This window comes from Rhamphochromis sp. 'chilingali', assembly GCF_963969265.1.
Source record: "Rhamphochromis sp. 'chilingali' genome assembly, chromosome: 18".
NCBI classification, from domain to species: domain Eukaryota; kingdom Metazoa; phylum Chordata; class Actinopteri; order Cichliformes; family Cichlidae; genus Rhamphochromis; species Rhamphochromis sp. 'chilingali'.
Window position 1 is genome coordinate 12,293,348 of NC_137945.1, and position 21,141 is coordinate 12,314,488.

The window sequence follows — 21,141 nt, forward strand, 5'->3', positions numbered from 1 at the left end:
TTTATTCAGCTGTGTAAAAACTATAACTTTAATCTCAGCCAAACCGATTTACTCAGGAACAAATAAAATACTAAAAAAAAGCCAAACAATAACATTTTTAATTTATCTAAGTGACTCATATATATTTAACCTGAGTCGCGAAAGACGGCGGTGGGTTTGAAAACAATTTGCCGGGAGTCCGGTGTTCTCACGGCGCTAGTGACCTAGCCCCCGGCTAGCTATCGAGCTAGTGGGTAACAGACGTCTCCGAAAACGTCGGAGCGCTTTTGAAAATATGTGGTGTCCTGATAAACTGAGCAGATATTTGAGGTTTACACAGCTACATTCTCGCCTGAAAATATGTTAAACGTTTATTTTGTGACCCAGAAAGAATAATAAGAGTAATATTAAAACTAACTAGCTACCGCCATTGTTGGAAACTAAGCTGGGCCGCGCTATGAATTCTGGGACACAGCTGCTTCTTCTTCTTCGGGGTTTAACGGCAGCTGGCATCCTTGTACATGCTGTGCTGCCATCTTCTGTTTCAGTCCGTTATTACACTCTTAAATCCTGCTATTATTCCTGCGTCTTTTGGGATCTTACAAAGCTTCAAACGACACGTCGACTATTAAATCAGTCGTCGACGATTTTGATTGTCGACGTAATCGTGACTAGTCGACAAATCGTGGCAGCCCTATCCAGGAGCTGTGTGAGCACCGTTTTGACAGTGTTATCATTTTGGTGTGTGTTAATACAGTGCCACAATCTCTGTTTTTTGTTATTCAGTTTAAAGCAGTCATTTTCTTATTGCTAGTACAGCTATGCATCTTTTTCACTGTTAAAATTCTGTGTTTATACTTGGGGTCTTGTCATTGCCTCCCTTCATAGTATTATAGTTTTGGAGCGCACTCTATTCACTGCTTTCTGCATCTCTGTTATCCAGTGTTTATGTTGAGTCTTGTACGAAAGATTATTTTGTGTTGCCCTACTAACAACTCTTAAGCTCAGATGTCTTTGTGAGAAATGGAGCACGTTTTAAGGAGAGACGGTTGAGAAGTGTTCAGTCACATACGGTACAGGAAGTTGCCTAATGGGAAGATTATGAAACCTTAGTAATGGAGAGAGGAGAATGGTGATTATATCTGTGGTGTAAACTGTACCTGTTTTTGCTTCTATTACCATGATGGATGGCTAAACACATGATTGTTCCAGGTCTTGGCCAGTTGATTTTCATACCTTTGTATGAATGTAAATCTGAAATTCAACAGCATATGTTTAAAATGTTTTTAAAGGATTCTTGCAAAAGTGCTTTAAAGGTTGTTTAATATAATAGGAATAATCATTCTCATAATCTCTGCATAGTACTGCATAATAATCATTCTAATAATCTGCTCTCCTAAATTGATCTGAGTTGTGCTTCATCTTACATTGTGTATTCATTTCTTCCTGTTATTGTGTGCTTCATCCTGAAAGTCAGTTCTTGTTAAGTCTTTATTGTTTCATTTAAAATAATGGCATTGACGTTTACTTGGTTTACTATGCCGTTTCTCGTTTTAATGCTGCTGGCCTCTGTGAGCTACCAAACAAATTTCGTTGTATAACTACAATGACAATAAAGTTCTTTAAGTTTAAGTTTATTTATTAGCAGCTACATTCTACTATTCAACACAGGTTCAATTTAAAGACATGAATTAATTGTTAAATCAGAAAATTAGGCATAAATTTGGCTTTTTTTTTTTTTTTTCCTCCACGTGTATACCAGATAGAGAAGACTGGATATTGCCTTTGTACCAAGATTGTTTTTTTGTTTTTTGTTGTTTTTTTTTTAGTCTATCAGCCCACAGAGAATTAATAATTAACGAAGTTTGTGCTGACATCCAATTCAAGCCATTTGGCACCAAGGTCAAGACATGTAGAGAGCCAGAACCCTGAGATCAGGGCAGACTCATGGTTTTAGACTTCATTCCTTAAAATAACATAATGATGCAAAAGAGGCAGTGGTGTCAAGAGAGATGAAGCAATTTATATAGTTTTCTAAGGGTGAAGCTTCCCAAGAAGGACATGACATTGGTATATAAAGGAGAAGGGGTGGGACAGCCTGAGGGATGAGCCTGAGCCTAATGGCATTGCCTAAAGCAACTGCCTGTCAACTTGTGTTAGTCATTTCATTCATACAGAATTGCAAATGGATTATGTAAAAGTAACCACTAATATTAACTTCCTCTTACTCGGCTTTCTCATTGGACTAGCTCATGTTAACGGGACCTAATGAGGATGTACAAAAAGGAAAGGAACTAAGTCAGCATGTTCAGTCTGCACACTGTACTGTGTACTGTGCAAATATCTTGAGCTACCACTCTTGTCTTTACATTTTGGTTCAAAGAAACCAGACTTTTTGTAATTTTCCTGTAAAAATTTGATGAAACTGAAAAAAAATGAGCAAAGACCGTTGAGCCATTATATATTTAGTGAAGCCTAATCAAAGATGCAGAAATGCTCTCAGGTACCTGTCAAGAAGCCGTTTGTAAGGTACAAAAATGATGAGTAAAGGCTAATATATTCCAGATTACACAAGAGCTGGACTTAAAATCAGTGACAACAAATCTTGTGAAGTGATGAATACAAATTTGAAGTTTTTGACTCAAATCCTTGCATATATGTACATAGGAGGTCAGAGGAGCAGTAAGACAGTGAGTATGTGCAGCCATGGGTAAAACACAGTGTTTGGGAAATTATTAAACGCACAGGTATTCCTACTTTTGGGAAGAATGTCGTGGTTGCCGGACGCTCCAAGAACGTGGGCATGCCCATCGCCATGTTGCTGCACACAGACGGCCGTCACGAGAGGCCCGGAGGTGACGCTACAGTCACAATTTCTCACCGGTAAAACACAGTGATGAAAATGGAACAAGGGCAGCCAACATCCAAAGAAGAACTTTGAATGTCCTTCAAGAAACACAGAGAACTATTAAAAGAAAACTTGTTTAAGAGCGTTCAAGCTGGGTTGAAGAATCAAGGTGCTTGTTCCAAATATGGACTTTAAAGGTCATTAGAATTGTACAAACTCTGTTTTTTTGTTTTTTTTCTTATGTTGTGTATTTCCATGTATGTGTGCAGGTTTAAATTAGTCTCTTCACCCATTTCCTGTGTTAAAAGCAAAATATGCAGGAATAAGGGTAGCTCAAGACTTATGGAAAGCACATCGATACCAGGTACAATTTATATGTAAACACACTGTGTTTGCACTCTTTCTCTTAATAAACACAGCATAAATAACTTAATTTAAAAATGAAAATGTATGAATTGGGCAAAAACAGCTGAAAATGTTGCTGTTGCCAAAAAACTCCAACCAAGCACATATTGATCTGCCACATTTGACATGTGCACACTGTCAGCGTAACATACTAGAATACTGAGAAATCATAATTCAGCACTTCCTTCCTGTTATGTTAGAAAGCACCACTCATAACTTCTCTTGAATTTGTGTTTTCATCACTATTTAACAATGAGTCATCACAGAATTGCTGAGATACAAAAGGTTGTAACCTTTTGTTGTAATATGTCAGATAATATTCTTAGAACAAAAGCGATTTCGGAGGACGTGCGCTTAGACGTGACATGCCCTATATCGAGTAGGGCTGAACGATTATGGAAAATAATCTAATTGCGATTTTTTGCCCCAATATTGCGATGCGATATGCGATTATTTTTTAAGGTATTTGTCTTCTGTATTATTAAACAAAGACAAGCAATACATCATATAGTATGGCCAATACTATATTACATTAATTTTAAACTGTTCTTTCCTGGAAGACAGACCTCTGTTATGATGACATGAGGTGATGCATGAATTGATGACTGACATTTTTATTTAACTTCTTCAATCACAACAGTATATTTGAACATACACAATAGTTTATTTTTAGCTTACAAACATCTGAGCATAAAGTGCTGACAAGGAACCCTGGTGTAAACATTAAAATGAAAGTCAGTACAATGTGCAGATTGCAGAAATATACATAAAAAAAATCAGTGGCTTTACCACACTCAGTTTTTCGACATCTGTGAACTACTAGACAGTCATTCAATTAAAAAATAATATTAAATAAATAAAACTAATAAATAAAAAAATACACACATCTTACTGATCTCTGCAGTCAGTAACATTACACATAAAGTGCAAACATAATAGCAATTGTATAAACACACACACAAACACGCCTTTAAAGTTTAAAGGCGTGAAATTGGACGGTCTAGCCTTCTGATTAGCGTCACCGCTGTCTCGGTGGAGTTTAATAAACTCGGCCGTCTGCTTCTTGCTATCTAAAATATAACCAGACACTGGTGTAAATTCTCGACTGTCTCATACTTCTGTTTAATAAGTTTTCTGTTTGACGTTTAGTCAGCTGTGTGAAAACCAAGGAGGAACCCACCCGGGGGATTAATAAAGTTTTATTTTATCTAATCTAATAACTTTAATCTCAGCCAAACCGATTTACTCACGAACAAACAAAACACTGAAAAAAGCCCAACAATAACATTTTTAGGTTGTCTAAGTGACTTATATATTACGTTTAACCCGAGCAGCGAAACTCCGCGGTGATCTGAAAATGATGTGCCGGGAGTTGTGCCGTTCTCGGCCGCATCAGTAACCCTCGAGCTCCCGGCTAGCTGTCGAGCTGGTGGGTAGCAGACGCCTCTGAAAACGTCGAAGCACTTTTGCAAATATGGGATATCTTGATAAACCGAGCAGATATTTGATGTTTACACAACTACTTTCTCGCCTGAAAATATGTTAAAAGTTTATTTTGTGACCCAGAAAGATTAGTATGAGTAATTTTAAAACTTAGTAGCGGCCGCCATTGCTGGAAACTGGAGTTTGGCTGGGCCGCGCTATGAATTCTGGGATATGGTAGTAATTTGGACAGCCTTCGGCGCGTCGCTGTGACGTAATCGGTCTACAAATGCGGCCTCAGGAGGATGCAGCCCATGAATTGTATAATATAATCGCAGTATAATCGCAGCCTTTGCGGTTAGAAAATTGCACTTGATCATGTCGCGATATTATCGCAAATGCGATATATCGTTCAGCCCTAATATCGAGCCCAATCCCCACATCACAGATTTAAAGAGATTTATCTGGATTTTCCCTTAAAATTTAAATGCATTCTGTGTATTGCCTATGCGCAAACCTGCCCTAAAATTCAATGAATAACCAAAATTTGCCTCACTGTTTTGTATGGAACCTTGATGACTCACACAGACAAAAATCAAAACCCACTGAAGGCAGTGTGTAAATGTTTGGAAACTACACATTGTTCACGTTCACTGTCGTATAGGGCCAGTGAAGCTAGATACTGTTAGGAGTTAAGGTTTTCCTGTGACTCACAAAACACCTGAAAACAATGTTATGACTATAACTTCCGTTCCCTGAAGGAGTGGAATGAAGTGCAACCCAAATGGTATGGGAAATCATGCTGCTGTATCCTGTATTCCTATTTGGGGAAAAGGGGAACTGACCTAACCAACCTGAATATGGTTGATGCCGTTAGGTAACCCAGTCTTTATAAAGTTACTTTGGTTGAGTCGTCATTGGCTTACAGAGGGCCAAAAATAGAGCTTTTCATTTCACATTATTCTTACCCTCTCACATGTAACGGAGTGGGAATTTTAAGATAAGTTAATGTGGTTCTTTTCAAGGCTGTCAAGATTATCAGGATCTCGCATAATAATAAAAAACCACCACACTTTCGCCCTGTTCCCCACACTCTCAGCGAATATTATGTGACTGCCTGGGTTGGTGTAGGTGTTGCTTCGATGTGTGGTTGGTGATGGGTAGGCTATGTTTCTGACTCATTCCATCTCTGTGTTCCAGGTACAAGCGAGTCTTCTCAGTGGGGACACATGGCATTACCACTTACAACCCAACCACGCTAGAAGTAACAAATCAGGTCAGTATGAATGAGAACGCCTTCATGATGTATGAACCTCTTCTTCTACCTCCAGTGCCTCACAGATGCTTGTGGGATGTGCTGCTCTTGGCACTTTGTGGCCCACATTTTCTAAACGGTTTAGTATCACAGCTCTGAATATATTTTTCTGTGTTTATCGGTGCACAAAATTTGATCCTGCTGTACTGCTGCATCATTGCATCTTATAAGACATTTATCTTTATGCTTCTTGTACATTTGGAAGCACTTGGAAACTTTTTAAATGTTTGAACTGGTCTTTTGATGCTTTAACATGTGTTTAATCCTGTATTTTCACTGTCTATGTCTGTAGTGGACTTATGGAGACATCTGCGGTATTGGCCCGGTAGGAAAAGGTCAGGGCACAGAGTTCAGCCTCACATTCCGTAAAGGCAGCGGCAAGAAGTCGGAAACGCTCAAGTTTTCAACAGAGCACCGGACAGAGCTGCTCACAGAAGCGCTGGTGAGGATAAACACATGGCTAGTACTATAGTACCACCATTGACTGAATAGACTTTACATCCTGACTGAGGTGTTTTGATGTAGCCTATTGTAGCTGTAGTGTCTTAACAAGGTCACTTAATGTGCAATGCACTTTTTTTTTTTTAAGAAATGCAACACTTGGAAGTCACAACGTTTGATGTGCTGTCAGTGTTGTGCAAAGATATGAATCATTGGAACTGTTGTTCTTGTAAAGAATTAAAGTCATTATGCTGAACTAAGCAGCAACAAGTATTTCCTATGGAAGGAGTTGTATTTTTCCATTGTTGAAGTTGTGTTTTACAATTATTAGTCATTAATGATTCAACAGTTAGCTGTGTAAGGTTGCACACTGTTGACTTCCTTATTATTCTTTTTTCACAGCGATTCAGAACAGAGTTTTCTGAGGGGAAGATAACTGGAAGGGTAAGTATTTATTTTTGTGCTTAAAAAAAAAAGAGAATAAAGATCAAAATGAAAGTTTGAATATACATTTATATGTACAGAAGTACTGGGCCACCCACACGTCAAACCTACAGGAGCTTCTCAGCCACTGAAACACATGGCATGAAGCTCCTGGTGCACAATTTATGTGCTGATGTTAATGTCAGATGAGGTTTGGAACTCTGCAGTTTGCCAACAGAGCGTTGGCGACTTGCACACATCGTGTACCTCAGCACTCAGTGACCCTAATTTGTAACCTTGTGTGGTCTGCCACTTTGAGTTGTTGTGGTTCTTAAATGCCGCTAGTTTGCAATAATACCACTTACAGCTGATAATGAAATATCTAAGAAGGAAGAAATTTCACAAAATGACTTTGCAACGGTGGCATCCTGTAATTGTACCGTGTTCAAATTCAGTGAGCTCTTTGAAACAACCTATTGTTTCACAATTGTTTGTAAAGGCAGAATGCATGAGTAAATTAGCTGCTTGATTTTATGCAGCAGTAGCAATGGGAATCAAAACACCCACAATTCAAAGATTAAGAGTTGTGGCCCAGGTTTGTCCATATAGCGTAGGTGTACCATTGCTGGGTCATTATATTCAATGTCTTACAACACATGTGCCACATTCTTGGCAGCGCTACAATTGCTACAAGCACCACTGGAGTGACACAAGGAAGCCTGTGAGTTTAGAGGTGACACCAGGCGGCATCGACCAGATCGACCCCCACACTAACCGAGTGGTGTGTTCCTATGATTACCGAAATGTAGAGGGCTTTGTCGAGGTCTCCGATTACCAGGGAGGATTTTGCATCCTTTACGGTGGCTTCAGCAGACTGGTATGTGTTCATAAAGTTTGTGTTTTTGTATATTAAGGAGCTTTTTAAAAATTCATTATTTCTTTAAAAACATATGAGCAAGTTTCTCTTCACCTTCCTTTTCCTTTCTTTCAGCATCTGTTTGCCTCAGAGCATCGAGATGAAATCATTCGCAGTGCCATAGAGCATGCCGGGAACTTTATTGGCATCACTCTTCGATTGAGGAAGGAGGCTCTAACTTTTGAGGGTTTCATGACAGACAGGTTGGGGAAATACAGCTCAGACGAGAGCATAACTTCCCTAGCAGAGTTTGTGGTGCAGAAGATCACCCCTCGACATCCGGTGAGAACGCTCTAGTTTATTTTGCTCTTCTCATTGTTGTAGGGTGGTGGTTGTGAACATTCTATCCAAAAATTGACTAGGTTTCTAATCTGATTATGTAGTGGATTATTTGAAAAATGTGCTGATTTTTTGAGAGTATCATTCATGTTAAGATGTTTGTGCTTTTTGTCTCTTCCAGGAACCCGTTAAGCGCATCCTGGCCCTGACAGAGACGTGTCTAGTGGAGAGAGACCCCGCTTCGTACAACATAGTCACCATCAAACCCTTTGGAGAGGTGAGCCTTAACAAAAAGTTGGAATAATTTTGGCACTAAAAGTCACTCACTCAAAAGCATATTGTGTGCAGCTGTAATGAGAGGTAAATGTTGTTGTTTTTTTTGCTTCATTATATATTATTAGGCTAAACTATCCCCTCCCACTCTCTTTTGGGCATTCTCGCTCTGTCTCATCTCCCCTCAGATATTTGCTCTCATCTGTGATGTGGAAAATCCTCAGGTGTTTACTGTAGAATTTATCCGAGGTCAGATCAGGAAGTTCTCCTCCACAGAAAGGTACGTTCGACAGTGTTTTTTGTCACGCTAAATTTCAGTTAGAATTTTTTTCTCTTTAACCGTAATGGCACATCGATCAGGCATAACATTATGACCACTTACAGGTGAAGTGAAGAAGTGAATAACATTAATTATCTCTTAATCAAAGCACCTTCTAGTGCAGGGGTGGGCAATTCCAGGCCTCGAGGGCCGGTGTCCCTGCAGGTTTTAGATCTCACCCTGGGTCAACACACCTGAATCACATGATTAGTTCGTTATCAGGCCTCTGGAGAACTGCAGGACTTGTTGAGGAGCTAATTTAGCCATTTAAATCAGCTGTGTTGGTCCAAGGACACATCTAAAACCTGCAGGGACACCGGCCCTCAAGGCCTGGAGTTGCCCACCCCTGTTCTAGTGTGTGGGATATATTAGGAAGCAAGTGAATGTTTTTCTTTTTCTTCAAAGCTGATGTGTTAGAAGCCAGAAAATTGGCAACACTAAGGATTTGTGAATTTGCCGAGGGCAACATTGTGATGGCTAGATGGCTGGGTCAGAGCATCTCCAAAACTGCAGCTCTTCTGGGGTCTTCCCCAGCAGTGAAGGTTGGCCGGTGTGGTCTGATCCAACAGATGACCTTCTGTAGCTCAAATTGTTCCGATAGAAAGGTGGCAGAATAGGAGGACAGCGAGGAGTTTGAGGTGTTGACTTGGCCTCCAAATTCCCCCGATCTCAGTCCAATCGCACATCTGTGGGATGTGCTGGACAAGCGAGTCCGATCCATGGAGGCTCCACCTTAAAGGATCTGTTGCTAATATATTAGTGCTAGATACCACAGCACACTTTCAGGGGTCTGATGGAGTCCATGCCTCGACATTTCAGGACTGTTTTGGCAGCAAAAGTTGGCCCAACACAATATTAAGCAGGTGGCCATGATGTTATGTGTGATCCGTGTTTTCTATCCGTGATCTCTAAGTTAATTTATTTTTCCGGTGCCACTCCCTCTGATCATTAGTGCATTTTGCTGAGTCTGTCTGTATGTGCGCTTGTAGGGACTCCCTGTTAGCCAGCTTACTTGATGGAGTCAGAGCATCAGGCAACAGAGATGTGTGTGTCAAGATGGCTCCCACCCAGCGAGGACAGAGATGGGGGCTACTGAGCATGCCTGTGGATGAAGAAGTGGAGAGTTTGCATCTCAGGTTCCTGGCAGCACCTCCCAGTGAGTCAGACCCCTTTGTCTCATAAAATCTGATACAAATTCATGGATCTTGTTTTTGATCTGCTCTACAGTCATATTTAAATGTTAATATTTTACACAGTAGTGTAAGTGGTGCTTCTTCGGTGGCACTGGTGATATTTTCCTCAACCTCTTTGATTTTTATGAAAAATGTAATTGACATTACATTTTTTCCCCTTAATGTTTTTTTTCACTAATTCCTTGTCTCACTAATTTTAACAGAATTATTATACATGACGTTAAAAACCGGCACCACGCGGTGTCTTAAGTACAGCCACACAGACCTTTAAAACGTTCCCTGACCAAACTGCTTATCACATGCCCCTCCCGTCCCCCACGCCTTTCCAAAATGAGATATTTGGTTTTGCGTGTGTCACACATTATCTCTAACTTGAACCTGCATCCCTGTATTCACACTGGCGTCCCACTGTGATTGAGTCCGTTTTATTTCTTTGGTTTTTCTGATCACTGTTATTTGTACAACCGAGGATGACACTGTTAACATCTCCATGGAGCAATTGTGAGAAAAAGTGTTCTGGTTACTCTTGTTTTCACCCGCCTCTCTATGATCGCCAGCCTTCCAGCGTTGCTGCTGAGATAGACAGACACACTTTTGTTTGGTCAGACAGCACATCCTATTAATTTCTTTAACATTGCTTCCTCCCTTTTCCCTTTGCTTAGATGGAAATTTTGCAGATGCAGTATTCAGATTCAATGCCAACATATCCTACAGTGGAGTGCTGCATGCAGTAACCCAAGATGTGAGTGGATTTATTTTCTGTGTGATTAATCTCTATGCATTTGCCTAAACAGGAGTCACAGTAATTTCTTTGTATGTCTCCTTTTTCATTCTCTCCAGGGTCTTTTCTCTGAGAACAAAGAGAAGCTCATCAACAATGCCATCCTGGCTCTTTTAAGCCAGGATACAGAGCTGCCGGCTCTTAATACTGAACTGGAAAGTCATTTTCAGGCCATACGACGCTTGGTGGCATCTAAGGCTGGCTTTCAAGCTTTCACCCAGCTGCCAAAGTAAGATTGTCCACATATGTACTTTTGCCCATCTCCTTTTACTTGCTGAAAGTATACATTTGAGCTGCTGGTAACAGGCATGCTCTGTCATTCCAAGGTCTGGTCAAGGGTCTGGACTCACAGATGCAACGTAAATATGAATCCATACATCTCAGTCTGCCCTTTCTCTGTATTTCATATCCTTCTTGATCTTTTTCCACAGTCTGTCCTAGCTGTCTATCAGCCTTCTTCTTTTATCTTTGTTCTGCTTTCATCTCAGGCTGTACGATGAGCACTTCTAAAGGGAGGTTGTGTTGCTTCACTTTGTTCGGTCGAGCTGTCTGCCTCGATTTGTCTTGACCTTCCACCATCCCCATGTCCTCCTCTCATTTTTGCGCCTTCATCTCTCTCCCTTTATCGGCTTCGGTCATTCTGATCTTTACATTTCTGTATTGCCAGGAGCCTTGCAGTCTTCCGGGGTCACTGAGATGTATGAGAGGAACTGTATTTACTGTTTATTCCTTGTTCCCTGTGAAGCAAATGAGCCAGAATTGGTTATCCTGAGAGATTCATTGCTAGCGTAGCTTGGTGTTTCCCTGCCAGATTCACAATACACACACTGTGCTAAATAAACAATAAACTCTTTCCTGAAAGATGGCTGAAAAGCACGAGAAACAACAAGCCACCTCTGAAGCAATGAATTCTTTGTGTATCCAACCCCAGACCTGTTTTTATAATGTATGTAAAAAAAAACAAAACAAAACACAAAAATAATACTGTTTCTGTTCCTGTTAACTTTACGTTGAATGTTTAGTTGTGTTTTTAAATCTGCTAATTTGTCTGTGTGTTTTAGGTTCAGGGAAAAGTTGGGAGTAAAGACGGTAAAAGCTTTAAAAAGGAACAACAATGGCGTGACACATGCTGCTATAGACATGCTCTGTGCTCTTATGTGTGTAAGTCACCTAAGTATGGAGATGTCAAACATATTTAAACCCATGGTAAAAAGAAAGCACTCGTCTTTCAAGTCTAAGGACAAGGTTTTGGACAAGTCCAGACCTTAGCGTGATTGAAATGTTGCTGCGGGCCTTTAAGAGAGCTGTGCATACACAAATGCCCATAAAGCTCATTGAATTGAAACAATGCTATAAAGAAGAGTGAGCAAATATTCCTCCACAACATTTAAATAATTTAAAATTTTGTAAAGACCAGATGATTTTTTTCCCCCCCACTGTGTCCTGTTACATAAAAAAATTAGAGTTGATAGAGGGTGCACTTTCTTTTTGCTATGACTGTACAGGGACATGGAGTTTGCAGTTTGACTGAGATTTTTTTTTCTTTGATCTTTTTCTCCAGCCGATGCATGATGATTATGACCTGAGGCAGGAGCAGCTGAACAAGGCCTCGCTGCTATCCTCCAAGAAGTTCCTTGAAAACCTTCTTGAAAAATTCATTACTAATGTGGTACATGTCTTTTTATTGTCAGCAAGCTGTTTTTCTCTCCTTTTTTCTGAAGCTCAGGCATACAAGGACATTCATAACTTTTTTGTATTTAAAAAAATCACATCATATATACTATGTTTCTAATGTTATTTCTCTTTTTCTCATATTTTCCAGGACCATGGAACAGGAGCTTTGGTCATCAGCTCTTTGTTGGACTTTTTAACCTTTGCACTCTGCGCCCCCTACAGTGAAACCACTGAGGGGCAGCAGTTTGACATGCTGCTTGAGATGGTCGCCTCTAATGGGCGAACACTTTTCAAGCTATTCCAGGTGGGTAACTTGACAAGCAAGAAACTAAATGGAGAGGAAAGTAAATTAGGAATACTGTCAACAATTAGTCTGATTAAGACAAAAATGTAAAATATATTGAATGGTGATGTTCGTTTCTTTAGCATCCTTCTATGGCTATAGTGAAGGGAGCAGGTCTGGTGATGAAAGCTATTATTGAGGTAAGTCTTTTTGTAGGTGCTATACAGTGACGTCTGGATGTGTTGCGCCTCAGGATTTATGATAATAACCAACTAAGCTTTATTTACATTCAGGAGGGAGACAAGGAAATAGCCACCAAGATGCAGGAGCTGGCCTTGAGTGAAGGGGCGCTGCCGAGACATCTGCACACATCTCTGTTCACCATTAGTGCAGACCAGCGGATGCTTACCAACAGGTCTGATCTCAGTAAACATGAACACTGACACATAGTAATGTCGTTTTTTTCTTATCTTTTTGCTGCTGCAGGTTTTTCCTCTACTGTATTTGTATTTCAGTAAAAATCTATGCAGATAAGCATCATAGGACAGAATTTTACTTGTTACTGGTGATAAATATCTGCCAATAAATGATGTTTCTCAGGCAACTCAGTCGTCACTTGGTGGGACTGTGGACAGCAGAGAACCCTGTAGCAATAAACCTTCTCAAGAGGATACTGGTAAGCCGATTTCAGACTCTTAGAAGAAAAAAAAAATTGATGCCGTTCCAATACTCATGCCAGAAGCTTTTAGTGTGATGATGGTAATAGCCTGTACTTTTTGCTGGCAGCTGAGGTAGCTTGTTTAAAGTCTTCATTTATTTCATTTCGGCTTGTTCATCTCTATGCTTGTAGCCAACAGGCCTGTTGGCATACCTGGACAGTCCTGACCCTGTCCCAGAGAAAGATGTGGACAGAATGCACGTCCGTGACAACTTGAAAATCGCTACGGTATGTGGACAGACATGCACCTTAATGTAATGGAGTCAGTAAAAAATAAAATGTTTGCCATCTGTAATTGTTTTTATATCTTTGTTTCCCACAGGACCAGCTGAATCGAAACAAGGTGCCTGAATGGCAGCGGATAGCAGGAAAAGCAGCCAAAGAAGTGGAGAAGTTTGCCAAGGAGAAAGCTGATCTCGTGCTGATGCACTGGAGAGATAAAATGGGCATAGCCCAGAAGGAGGTGAGAATGATATCTTTTAATTTGTAAAAAGACTTCATGGCTGTTTAACCTCTGAGCTATCAAAAGAGCTGCTGCTGCAAGTGTGTTCTGCTCAGGTTGCTTTAACTTTCATCTTTTTCTATTCTCGTGCTGATGCTGAATAGTGCTGCAGAATCCAAAGACAAACTCAATGGCAGACTTTCCACTTGCTGCTGGTATTTTGCATGTATGGCAGTTAGAGCTTTGCTGCAATCACATTTGACCTTTCTTTGAAAAATATGTGCCTCAGTTATATGCTCTATACACTGCTTGTGCTCCTTTCATATGTGTTTGCCATAAATCTTTTATTTAGGTATGGAGAAAATTTTGCTTAACTCTTTGTATGGCGAGGTGCAGAATGCGAAGGGTTACCGCTTACTCTTAAGGAAAACCTCTGTTTGGATGCGTGGTGTTTCAGTCTGAACACAAATAGGTGTTTTGTTTTGTTTTTGTACACCCAAAAAATATTTGGGTGGGTCAAGATTGGTGGTGACAGCCACCAAGCTATATCAGGTATTGCCTGCTCCTTGTGCACCCTAAATCAAGACTCCCTTAAAAATAAAATGAAGTTACGTTTCTTCTCTTTCTGTTTCTCTGGCTGCATGATAATCACCCCAGATTTACTGAACAGAGAAGTACAATGATTGGTTTGCTTTCTCTGTGAATCACGGCCACCTTTTTATTTTTGGATTTGTTACTGTTTTTCAAATGAGTATAATTACAAAATTAGTCATGCAGTACTACAGAAATCTTGTGTAAAGTCATCTATTAAATCACAGATTTAGTTGTAACTTTTATGACTCTCACTTTGTATATTAGTAGCATCGTGATCTGTGACCCTTTAGCTGCAATTCATCTGTTTGATCTGAGGAACAATAATCTCTCTGTGTGTCTCCACTCCTCCCTCCCCTTGTCTTGTGTGGTTTCTCTGCTGTCAAAATTTGCAGCAGGACAGAAATAACCTGGTAAGTAGGACTGACCAATGGGATCCTTTTTCCATTCTCTCCATGTTCTTTCTCTCGATTAAACCATTTTTCATCTTCACGAGACCCATCAGGCGTGTTTTTGTTTGGTTTCGTGTTATTTAGTCGGGCAGTCGCATCTTGACATCCAAAAGGGATTTCCAGGAGTCTTAAAATAGAACCCAGGAAAAAAGTGTGATGAAAGAGCACGTCATGTCTTTTCTTCTCCTTTTGACAACAGAGGGCATGTTCAGGGTGGAGCACAGGCTGAACTGGATCTTTGCAGCTATAAGTATGCTTGTAGCTATATATATGCTTACCTGCATATTTAGTTATCAATAAATAATGACCACACACAGCCTTAAACAATAAGACCTTTACAAATATCCCATGCAGCAGTGTTTTTTAATATCCTTGATGAAATTTCAGAAAAATTGTTGTTATCCTTTCTAGCATCTAAACTACAATGTTTTGCATTCTGAAACTCGGAGTTGGCGGTAGTGCTGTGAAAAGGCACTCATCAAATGCATGAGAACTGTGTTCATAATTTTGAAACCATAAATTAGCTTCACATAGGTATGTAGAGCGTAAACATGCCACAGACCTGGTTCTCCTGAACACACCCAACTTTGGGATCCCACCTTGGTTTTTTGTGTTTGTTTTATTCTGTGTTTGTACGGTTCATTGTTTTGTTTTGTTTTTAATATTTGTGTTTAATTTTTCTAATATCTGACTTCCTCCATTCTAAAAAAACCACCCCAACATGTTATTATCCATTCATTGAATTTCACTTTATTATTCTTTTCTGTCTAAAATGTTGCTCATGTTGTCGCTGTCTTTACCACTCTGTGTGCCGTGATGTGACAGAGCAAACACTGAAGTCTGTGAATAATGTGGAATACCTTACAAAGATGTCCCTTTGTGATTTAATTTCAGAATCCAAACCAAAAACCTGTCATCCTGAGAAAGAGGAGGCAGAGGATAAAGATTGAAGCAAACTGGGAGCTCTTCTACTACAGGTAGAAATTTCTAACTATGGTAACCCAAAATTGCAATCAGATGTGAGTATGGGACCTTCTTTTGCTGTACTTTATTGTGCCAATACTGCACAATAAAGGGGCACCCACACAGGAAGTAACAAGCAGTAATGTGGAGAAATAACCACTAACCATGTGAAGTGGGCAGAATTTTCACTGTTGAGTGAAATATCGGTTACACAACCAGAGCTTAGAATGCTTATTAGTGGCCAGCTGTCATCTTTGAAGTGATGAGCAAGTAAGTTTATATATGGAAACGTTAAAACGTTGTTAGGATGTATGTAGGCATCATAAAGCTTGGCTTGTTGGTATGATCCACTTACATTTTTAAAAGGACATGATCAAGCGTCTCGGTCCTGTTTTTTCATTAAGATTCCAGCTTGACCATGCGCGATCCAACCTCATCTGGAACTTTAAAACAAGGGAGGAACTTCGCGATGCCCTGGAGGGGGAGATGCGTTCCTTTGGCGTGGACCGCGAGCTGGGCAGTGCCACAGTTATCTCCTGGAACCATCAGGAGTTTGAGGTTTGTGCTCAATTACTAGTACGGTTCAGTCTCTGGGCTGTCATTTACTTTAGAAAATCATTTTATAGTAAACTTGTATAATATTTAAATCAAAAGAAAACTGTAGATTGTAAGGTAAAACCAGAAAATTGTAATCCAGTCTTATTCCAGTGGTATGCAGATAAACATGTCATTATTCAAATCCGTGCTCCTATGTGTCATCTTTTTGTTACAGGTGAAATATGAGTGCCTTTCAGATGAGATAAAAATTGGGGATTATTACTTGCGACTGCTGCTTGAGGAGGACGAAAACGAAGAATCGAGTGCTATCAAGAGATCGTAAGATTTTTAACCTCCAAGCGAGCTACGCCCATGTCATTATTCCCTCCCAAATCTATAAAGAGGAGTCATGCTTCCCCTTCGTTGTGTTTTCAGATACGAGTTCTTCAACGAACTCTACCACCGCTTTTTGCTTACACCCAAAGTTACAATGAAGTGCCTGTGCCTGCAGGCACTCGCAATAGTCTACGGCAAGTGCTATGAAGAGATTGGCCCCTTCACTGACACAAAATACATCGTGGGGATGCTGGACCGGGTAAATGCTGGCAAACTCATTTCACTCTGCTTTTGTGTTGTTTAATTACTCCTGAAATCTAACACACGTTTGTCATTAAAGTGTACAGACAGACTGGAAAGAGACAGACTCATACTCTTCCTCTACAAGCTCATTCTCCACAAGGTAAGCTATACAATTAGTCTCTTTGCGTTGCATGCTAATTTAACCCATCGTTTTGTTTTTTCTGTGCATTAATTCCCCTTTCTTCTATAGAAAAACGTAAAGGATGTCATGGACTCAAATGGAGTTCGTATTTTGGTGGACCTGCTCACTTTGGCACATCTGCACACCAGCAGAGCTACCGTGCCGCTACAGGTAAAAAGAAAAAAGAAAGAGGCTAATTGGTTTCTGTTTGTACTTCGTTTTGTTTTTAGATTCTGACTTTAGATGCGACAGTAGTCTTTTTTTGTGCCAGAAATAACCATATTTAAAAAAGAAGTTGGACGAGTTACCACTGTCGAGCATGATTATCAAGCTGCTTGTCTAAATGTATGGGTGTGATGCGCTCATGCACATACATGATTATACGTGCTCAGTAACAGACTGGCTGTGCCACATAAGAAGCTACCTTATTTCTTATAGTTTCAATGAAATGGTCAAAAAAGCAAGTGCACAGGGTCGAGGTTTAGTTCACAGACTTGAGTTAGCAGAAGTTAAGCCTAGCACAGAGGGATTGTCTCCAGAAGGCTTTGTGACACCAGTCAATGAAAGCAGTAGTGCCCCTAACTCCATTATTCCCTTAGAGTTGTTATGAAGGAGGAGAGTATCCATAGAGGACAAATATTTTTGTAGCAGGCTGTGAAAAGGCTTTGTAAAAATGACAATTGGGATTGACTCCATTTTTGAACCATCTACAAGTCGCCTACAGAGAGAATGGCATTTTAGCACTTTAACGTCAGCTTCTTCGGCCCCAGAGGTCAACACTTGTTAAAAAAGGGCTGTAGCATTTTTCTAATTTGTTTGATGAGCTCAACCGCACAGCCAGATGTTTTCAGATGAATTAAAATGGCATTGACTCTTGCGTAACTAATGTTTGCGCAGTTTCAAAGGATGTCTTCAATTTCCACAGAGCAACGTGTTGGAGGCAGCACCAGATATGAAGAGGGAAAGCGAGAAGGAGTGGTACTTTGGTAATGCAGACAAGGAGAGAAGAGGACCTTTCAGCTTTGAGGAGGTTTGTAATTAAAAAATATAACATTAGAATTTTACTTCAATTTTATTTGTAAAGTCATTTTATACAGAGAAGAAAATGCCACAGTACTCAGTGAACTGAAAAACATCCCATCAGTTTTTATCATTTGTGTTAAATCAATAAAACAAAGTACAATTATTAAATAAATTTAATTGAATATAACATTAGTGCATTACCTCAGTTACTCAGTTGGGCAGGGATAGCTCAGTAGGTAAAGTGGTCGCCCCATGATCGGCAGGTCGGCGGTTCGAATCCACTTAACGGCTACCCTGAGGTACCCCTGAGCAAGGTACCGTCCCTACACACTGCTCCCCGGGCGCCTGCTTAGTGGGCTGCCCACTGCTTCACTGAGTGAATGGGTCAAATGCAGAGAAAAACAAGTAATTTCCCCATGGGGATCAATAAAGTATCCATTATTATTATTATTATTATTATTATTATTATTATTATTATTATTACTGCAGTGCAACATTTTGTTCATTTTTGTTGATCTCATGCAGTTGTCTACATTTATTTCTGTGTGGTTTTGTCTTTGTTTTGAGTTGCTTAGTTTTCAGCTTCTATTTCTGCTCACCATTGTGTTTTATTTATCTTTTTCAGATGCAGGAGTTTTGGAGTACAGGTGTGCTGACAGCAAAGACACGCTGCTGGGCTCAGGGGATGGACGGATGGCGCCCCCTGCAGGCCATTCCTCAATTGAAGTGGTGCCTCCTGGCTACAGGGCAGGCAGTGATGAATGAGTCTGACCTGGCAACCCTCATCCTTAACATGCTCATCACGATGTGCTCGTACTATCCCAGCAGGTGGGACCCATTGAAATTGTCTCTATGGTTGTGTGAGCGCCAAATAAACCACCTGTCCTCTTTTACAACTTTATTTTATGTATTATATACAGTAGGATTTATTAATTGTTTTTCTTTACTCAGGGACCAAGACAATGCCATTATCCGTCCTTTACCTAAGATCAAAAGGATGATTGCTGACAATGCCTGTCTCCCACACATTGTCCAGGTAGTTGCACAATTCGTCTTGAAGTTGTGTCACATGACCAGATGATACTCATCACTGAACTGAATAAAATGCTTGTCTTTGTCCTCTGCAGCTGCTCCTAACCTTTGACCCCATTCTGGTGGAAAAGGTGGCCAATGTTCTGTACCTGGTGATGCAGGACAACCCCAACCTGCAGCGTCTCTATTTGACTGGTGTCTTCTTCTTCATCATGATGTACACAGGCTCCAACGTGCTTCCTGTGGCAAGGTGAAAGCACGGCGCAGTCAGCTGGCAAAATCTTTTCTAGAAAGGAGTTTTATAACAGTTTTGTGTATGTATGTAGTGTTGATACTGATGTCTGTGATTTTTGTCTGATGTCTTCAGATTCCTGAAGTACACTCATCTGAAACAAGCATTCAAATCAGAGGAGGTGAAGTTCCTTATATTTTACAATAGATGATATCCTTTGAATCTTAGATCCTTTTGAAAATGGCATTGACCTGTTGCGCTGTCTTTACAGTCTAAGGGTCAGGACATTGTGCAGCGTAGTGTTCTGGGACCTGTGTTGCCTGAAGCCATGGTGTGTTATCTGGAGAACTACGAGGCCGAGCGATTCTCTGAGATTTTTCTGGGAGAATTTGACACGCCTGAGGCAATTTGGAGCAGCGAGATGAGGTCAGAAGTAGTCTCTGTCTTGCGTAATTAGCTTACTTAAAGATCATGTACAGATAACTGCAGCAACAATAGACATTGTCTAATTTCTGAGAGTTTTAAAAGTTTCTTTTTGAATTCTGTTTCAGGCGGATGATGATAGAGAAGATAGCGGCCCATGTTGCTGACTTTAGCCCCAGGCTGCAGAGCAACACGCGGGCCCTTTACCAGTACTGTCCCATCCCAGTCATTAGCTTCCCTCAGCTGGACAATGAGCTCTTCTGCAACATCTACTACCTCAGACATTTGTGTGACAGCACCCGCTTCCCTGACTGGCCTATCCGAGATGCCGTACGTCAATATTGAAAATTTTCTACTTTTTCTTTTTTGTGTTTAAAATGTTTGGTTTTTAAAAGTATCATGATTTGATTGTCCCTTCAGGTGAAGCTGCTTAAAGACACTCTTGAAGCCTGGAAGAGGGAAGTGGAGAAGAAACCTCCTTCAATGTCTGTGGACGATGCCTTTGAAGTCCTCAACCTCCCCAAAGGACAGGGGCAGTGAGTGTTGTTGTTTTCAAAGTAGCAGGCAACATGCATTACATTTTTTACTATAATCATAGATGTCTATATATAGATAGATACAGGTATATAGAGAGATGTATAGATATATAGAGAATGCTTTGAGTTGCTGTCATTAAATGCACCCTCTTTTTTTGGCTTTTTGTCTTTAGGCACGAAGAGAGTAAAATCAGGAAAGCCTACTTCAGGCTGGCACAGAAGTACCATCCTGACAAAAACCCAGAGGGCAGAGTGCGTACAGTCATCACCAGCTCTACAAAAATGACTTTGCTTAGGTTAAAAGTAATTATGAATTTGATTTCAGCAACTTTTTTTTTAATGTGTTTTAGGATATGTTTGAAAAAGTTAACAAAGCCTATGAGTTCCTCTGCACAAAGACTGCGCGAATCGTGGATGGCCCCGACCCAGAAAACATCATTCTCATCCTCAAAGCCCAGAGCATCCTGTTCAACCGGCATAAACAAGGTTTGTTTTTATTGCTGTTTATTCTATCTCCTGTAAAACATAGCCTCGCAGTATGCAAGAAGAGAGAGTGAGAGTTCCTTCAGCTGCAGTCTTTCAGCTAATGCTGCTGATTCTTTCACTACTTCCTCAGAACTGGAGCCTTACAAATATGCTGGTTATCCCATGCTCATCAAAACAATCACAATGGAGACGGAAGATAATCAGCTTTTCTCAAAAACGTCCCCTCTTCTCCCGGCTGCTGCTGAACTCGCCTTCCACACTGTAAACTGCTCGGCTCTTAATGCAGAGGAACTGCGACGGGACAACGGCATTGAGGTATTAAACGTCTTAAAAAGCTGTGAAATATCAGGCAGTTTAAGGGAAATAAAAAATGTACTTCATGTGGTTATGTGTAA

At 40.4% G+C, this 21,141-nt stretch overlaps 1 protein-coding gene across 3 annotated transcripts in view; it reads left to right on the forward strand.

Annotated features, from left to right (window-relative positions):
* dnajc13 (DnaJ heat shock protein family (Hsp40) member C13) overlaps positions 1–21,141 on the forward strand; it is a 35,719-nt gene that overhangs the window by 8,661 nt on the left and 5,917 nt on the right. For 2 of the 3 annotated variants that reach the window (XM_080864954.1, XM_080864952.1), the window contains exons 3-38: positions 5,855–5,930; positions 6,262–6,411; positions 6,813–6,854; positions 7,510–7,710; positions 7,825–8,031; positions 8,210–8,305; positions 8,490–8,581; positions 9,610–9,776; positions 10,476–10,555; positions 10,654–10,823; positions 11,656–11,755; positions 12,156–12,263; positions 12,417–12,572; positions 12,695–12,751; positions 12,845–12,966; positions 13,152–13,227; positions 13,402–13,497; positions 13,592–13,732; positions 14,698–14,715; positions 15,649–15,731; positions 16,122–16,275; positions 16,490–16,593; positions 16,690–16,849; positions 16,931–16,993; positions 17,084–17,185; positions 17,940–18,044; positions 18,663–18,865; positions 18,989–19,073; positions 19,165–19,319; positions 19,437–19,482; positions 19,573–19,727; positions 19,853–20,054; positions 20,145–20,260; positions 20,434–20,512; positions 20,611–20,746; positions 20,877–21,061. In XM_080864954.1, the coding sequence (XP_080721080.1) occupies positions 5,855–5,930; positions 6,262–6,411; positions 6,813–6,854; positions 7,510–7,710; positions 7,825–8,031; positions 8,210–8,305; positions 8,490–8,581; positions 9,610–9,776; positions 10,476–10,555; positions 10,654–10,823; positions 11,656–11,755; positions 12,156–12,263; positions 12,417–12,572; positions 12,695–12,751; positions 12,845–12,966; positions 13,152–13,227; positions 13,402–13,497; positions 13,592–13,732; positions 14,698–14,715; positions 15,649–15,731; positions 16,122–16,275; positions 16,490–16,593; positions 16,690–16,849; positions 16,931–16,993; positions 17,084–17,185; positions 17,940–18,044; positions 18,663–18,865; positions 18,989–19,073; positions 19,165–19,319; positions 19,437–19,482; positions 19,573–19,727; positions 19,853–20,054; positions 20,145–20,260; positions 20,434–20,512; positions 20,611–20,746; positions 20,877–21,061 (4,288 nt within the window). The remainder of the gene's footprint in view (positions 1–5,854; positions 5,931–6,261; positions 6,412–6,812; positions 6,855–7,509; positions 7,711–7,824; positions 8,032–8,209; positions 8,306–8,489; positions 8,582–9,609; positions 9,777–10,475; positions 10,556–10,653; positions 10,824–11,655; positions 11,756–12,155; positions 12,264–12,416; positions 12,573–12,694; positions 12,752–12,844; positions 12,967–13,151; positions 13,228–13,401; positions 13,498–13,591; positions 13,733–14,697; positions 14,716–15,648; positions 15,732–16,121; positions 16,276–16,489; positions 16,594–16,689; positions 16,850–16,930; positions 16,994–17,083; positions 17,186–17,939; positions 18,045–18,662; positions 18,866–18,988; positions 19,074–19,164; positions 19,320–19,436; positions 19,483–19,572; positions 19,728–19,852; positions 20,055–20,144; positions 20,261–20,433; positions 20,513–20,610; positions 20,747–20,876; positions 21,062–21,141) is intronic. The other variant, XM_080864953.1, reaches the window with a different exon arrangement.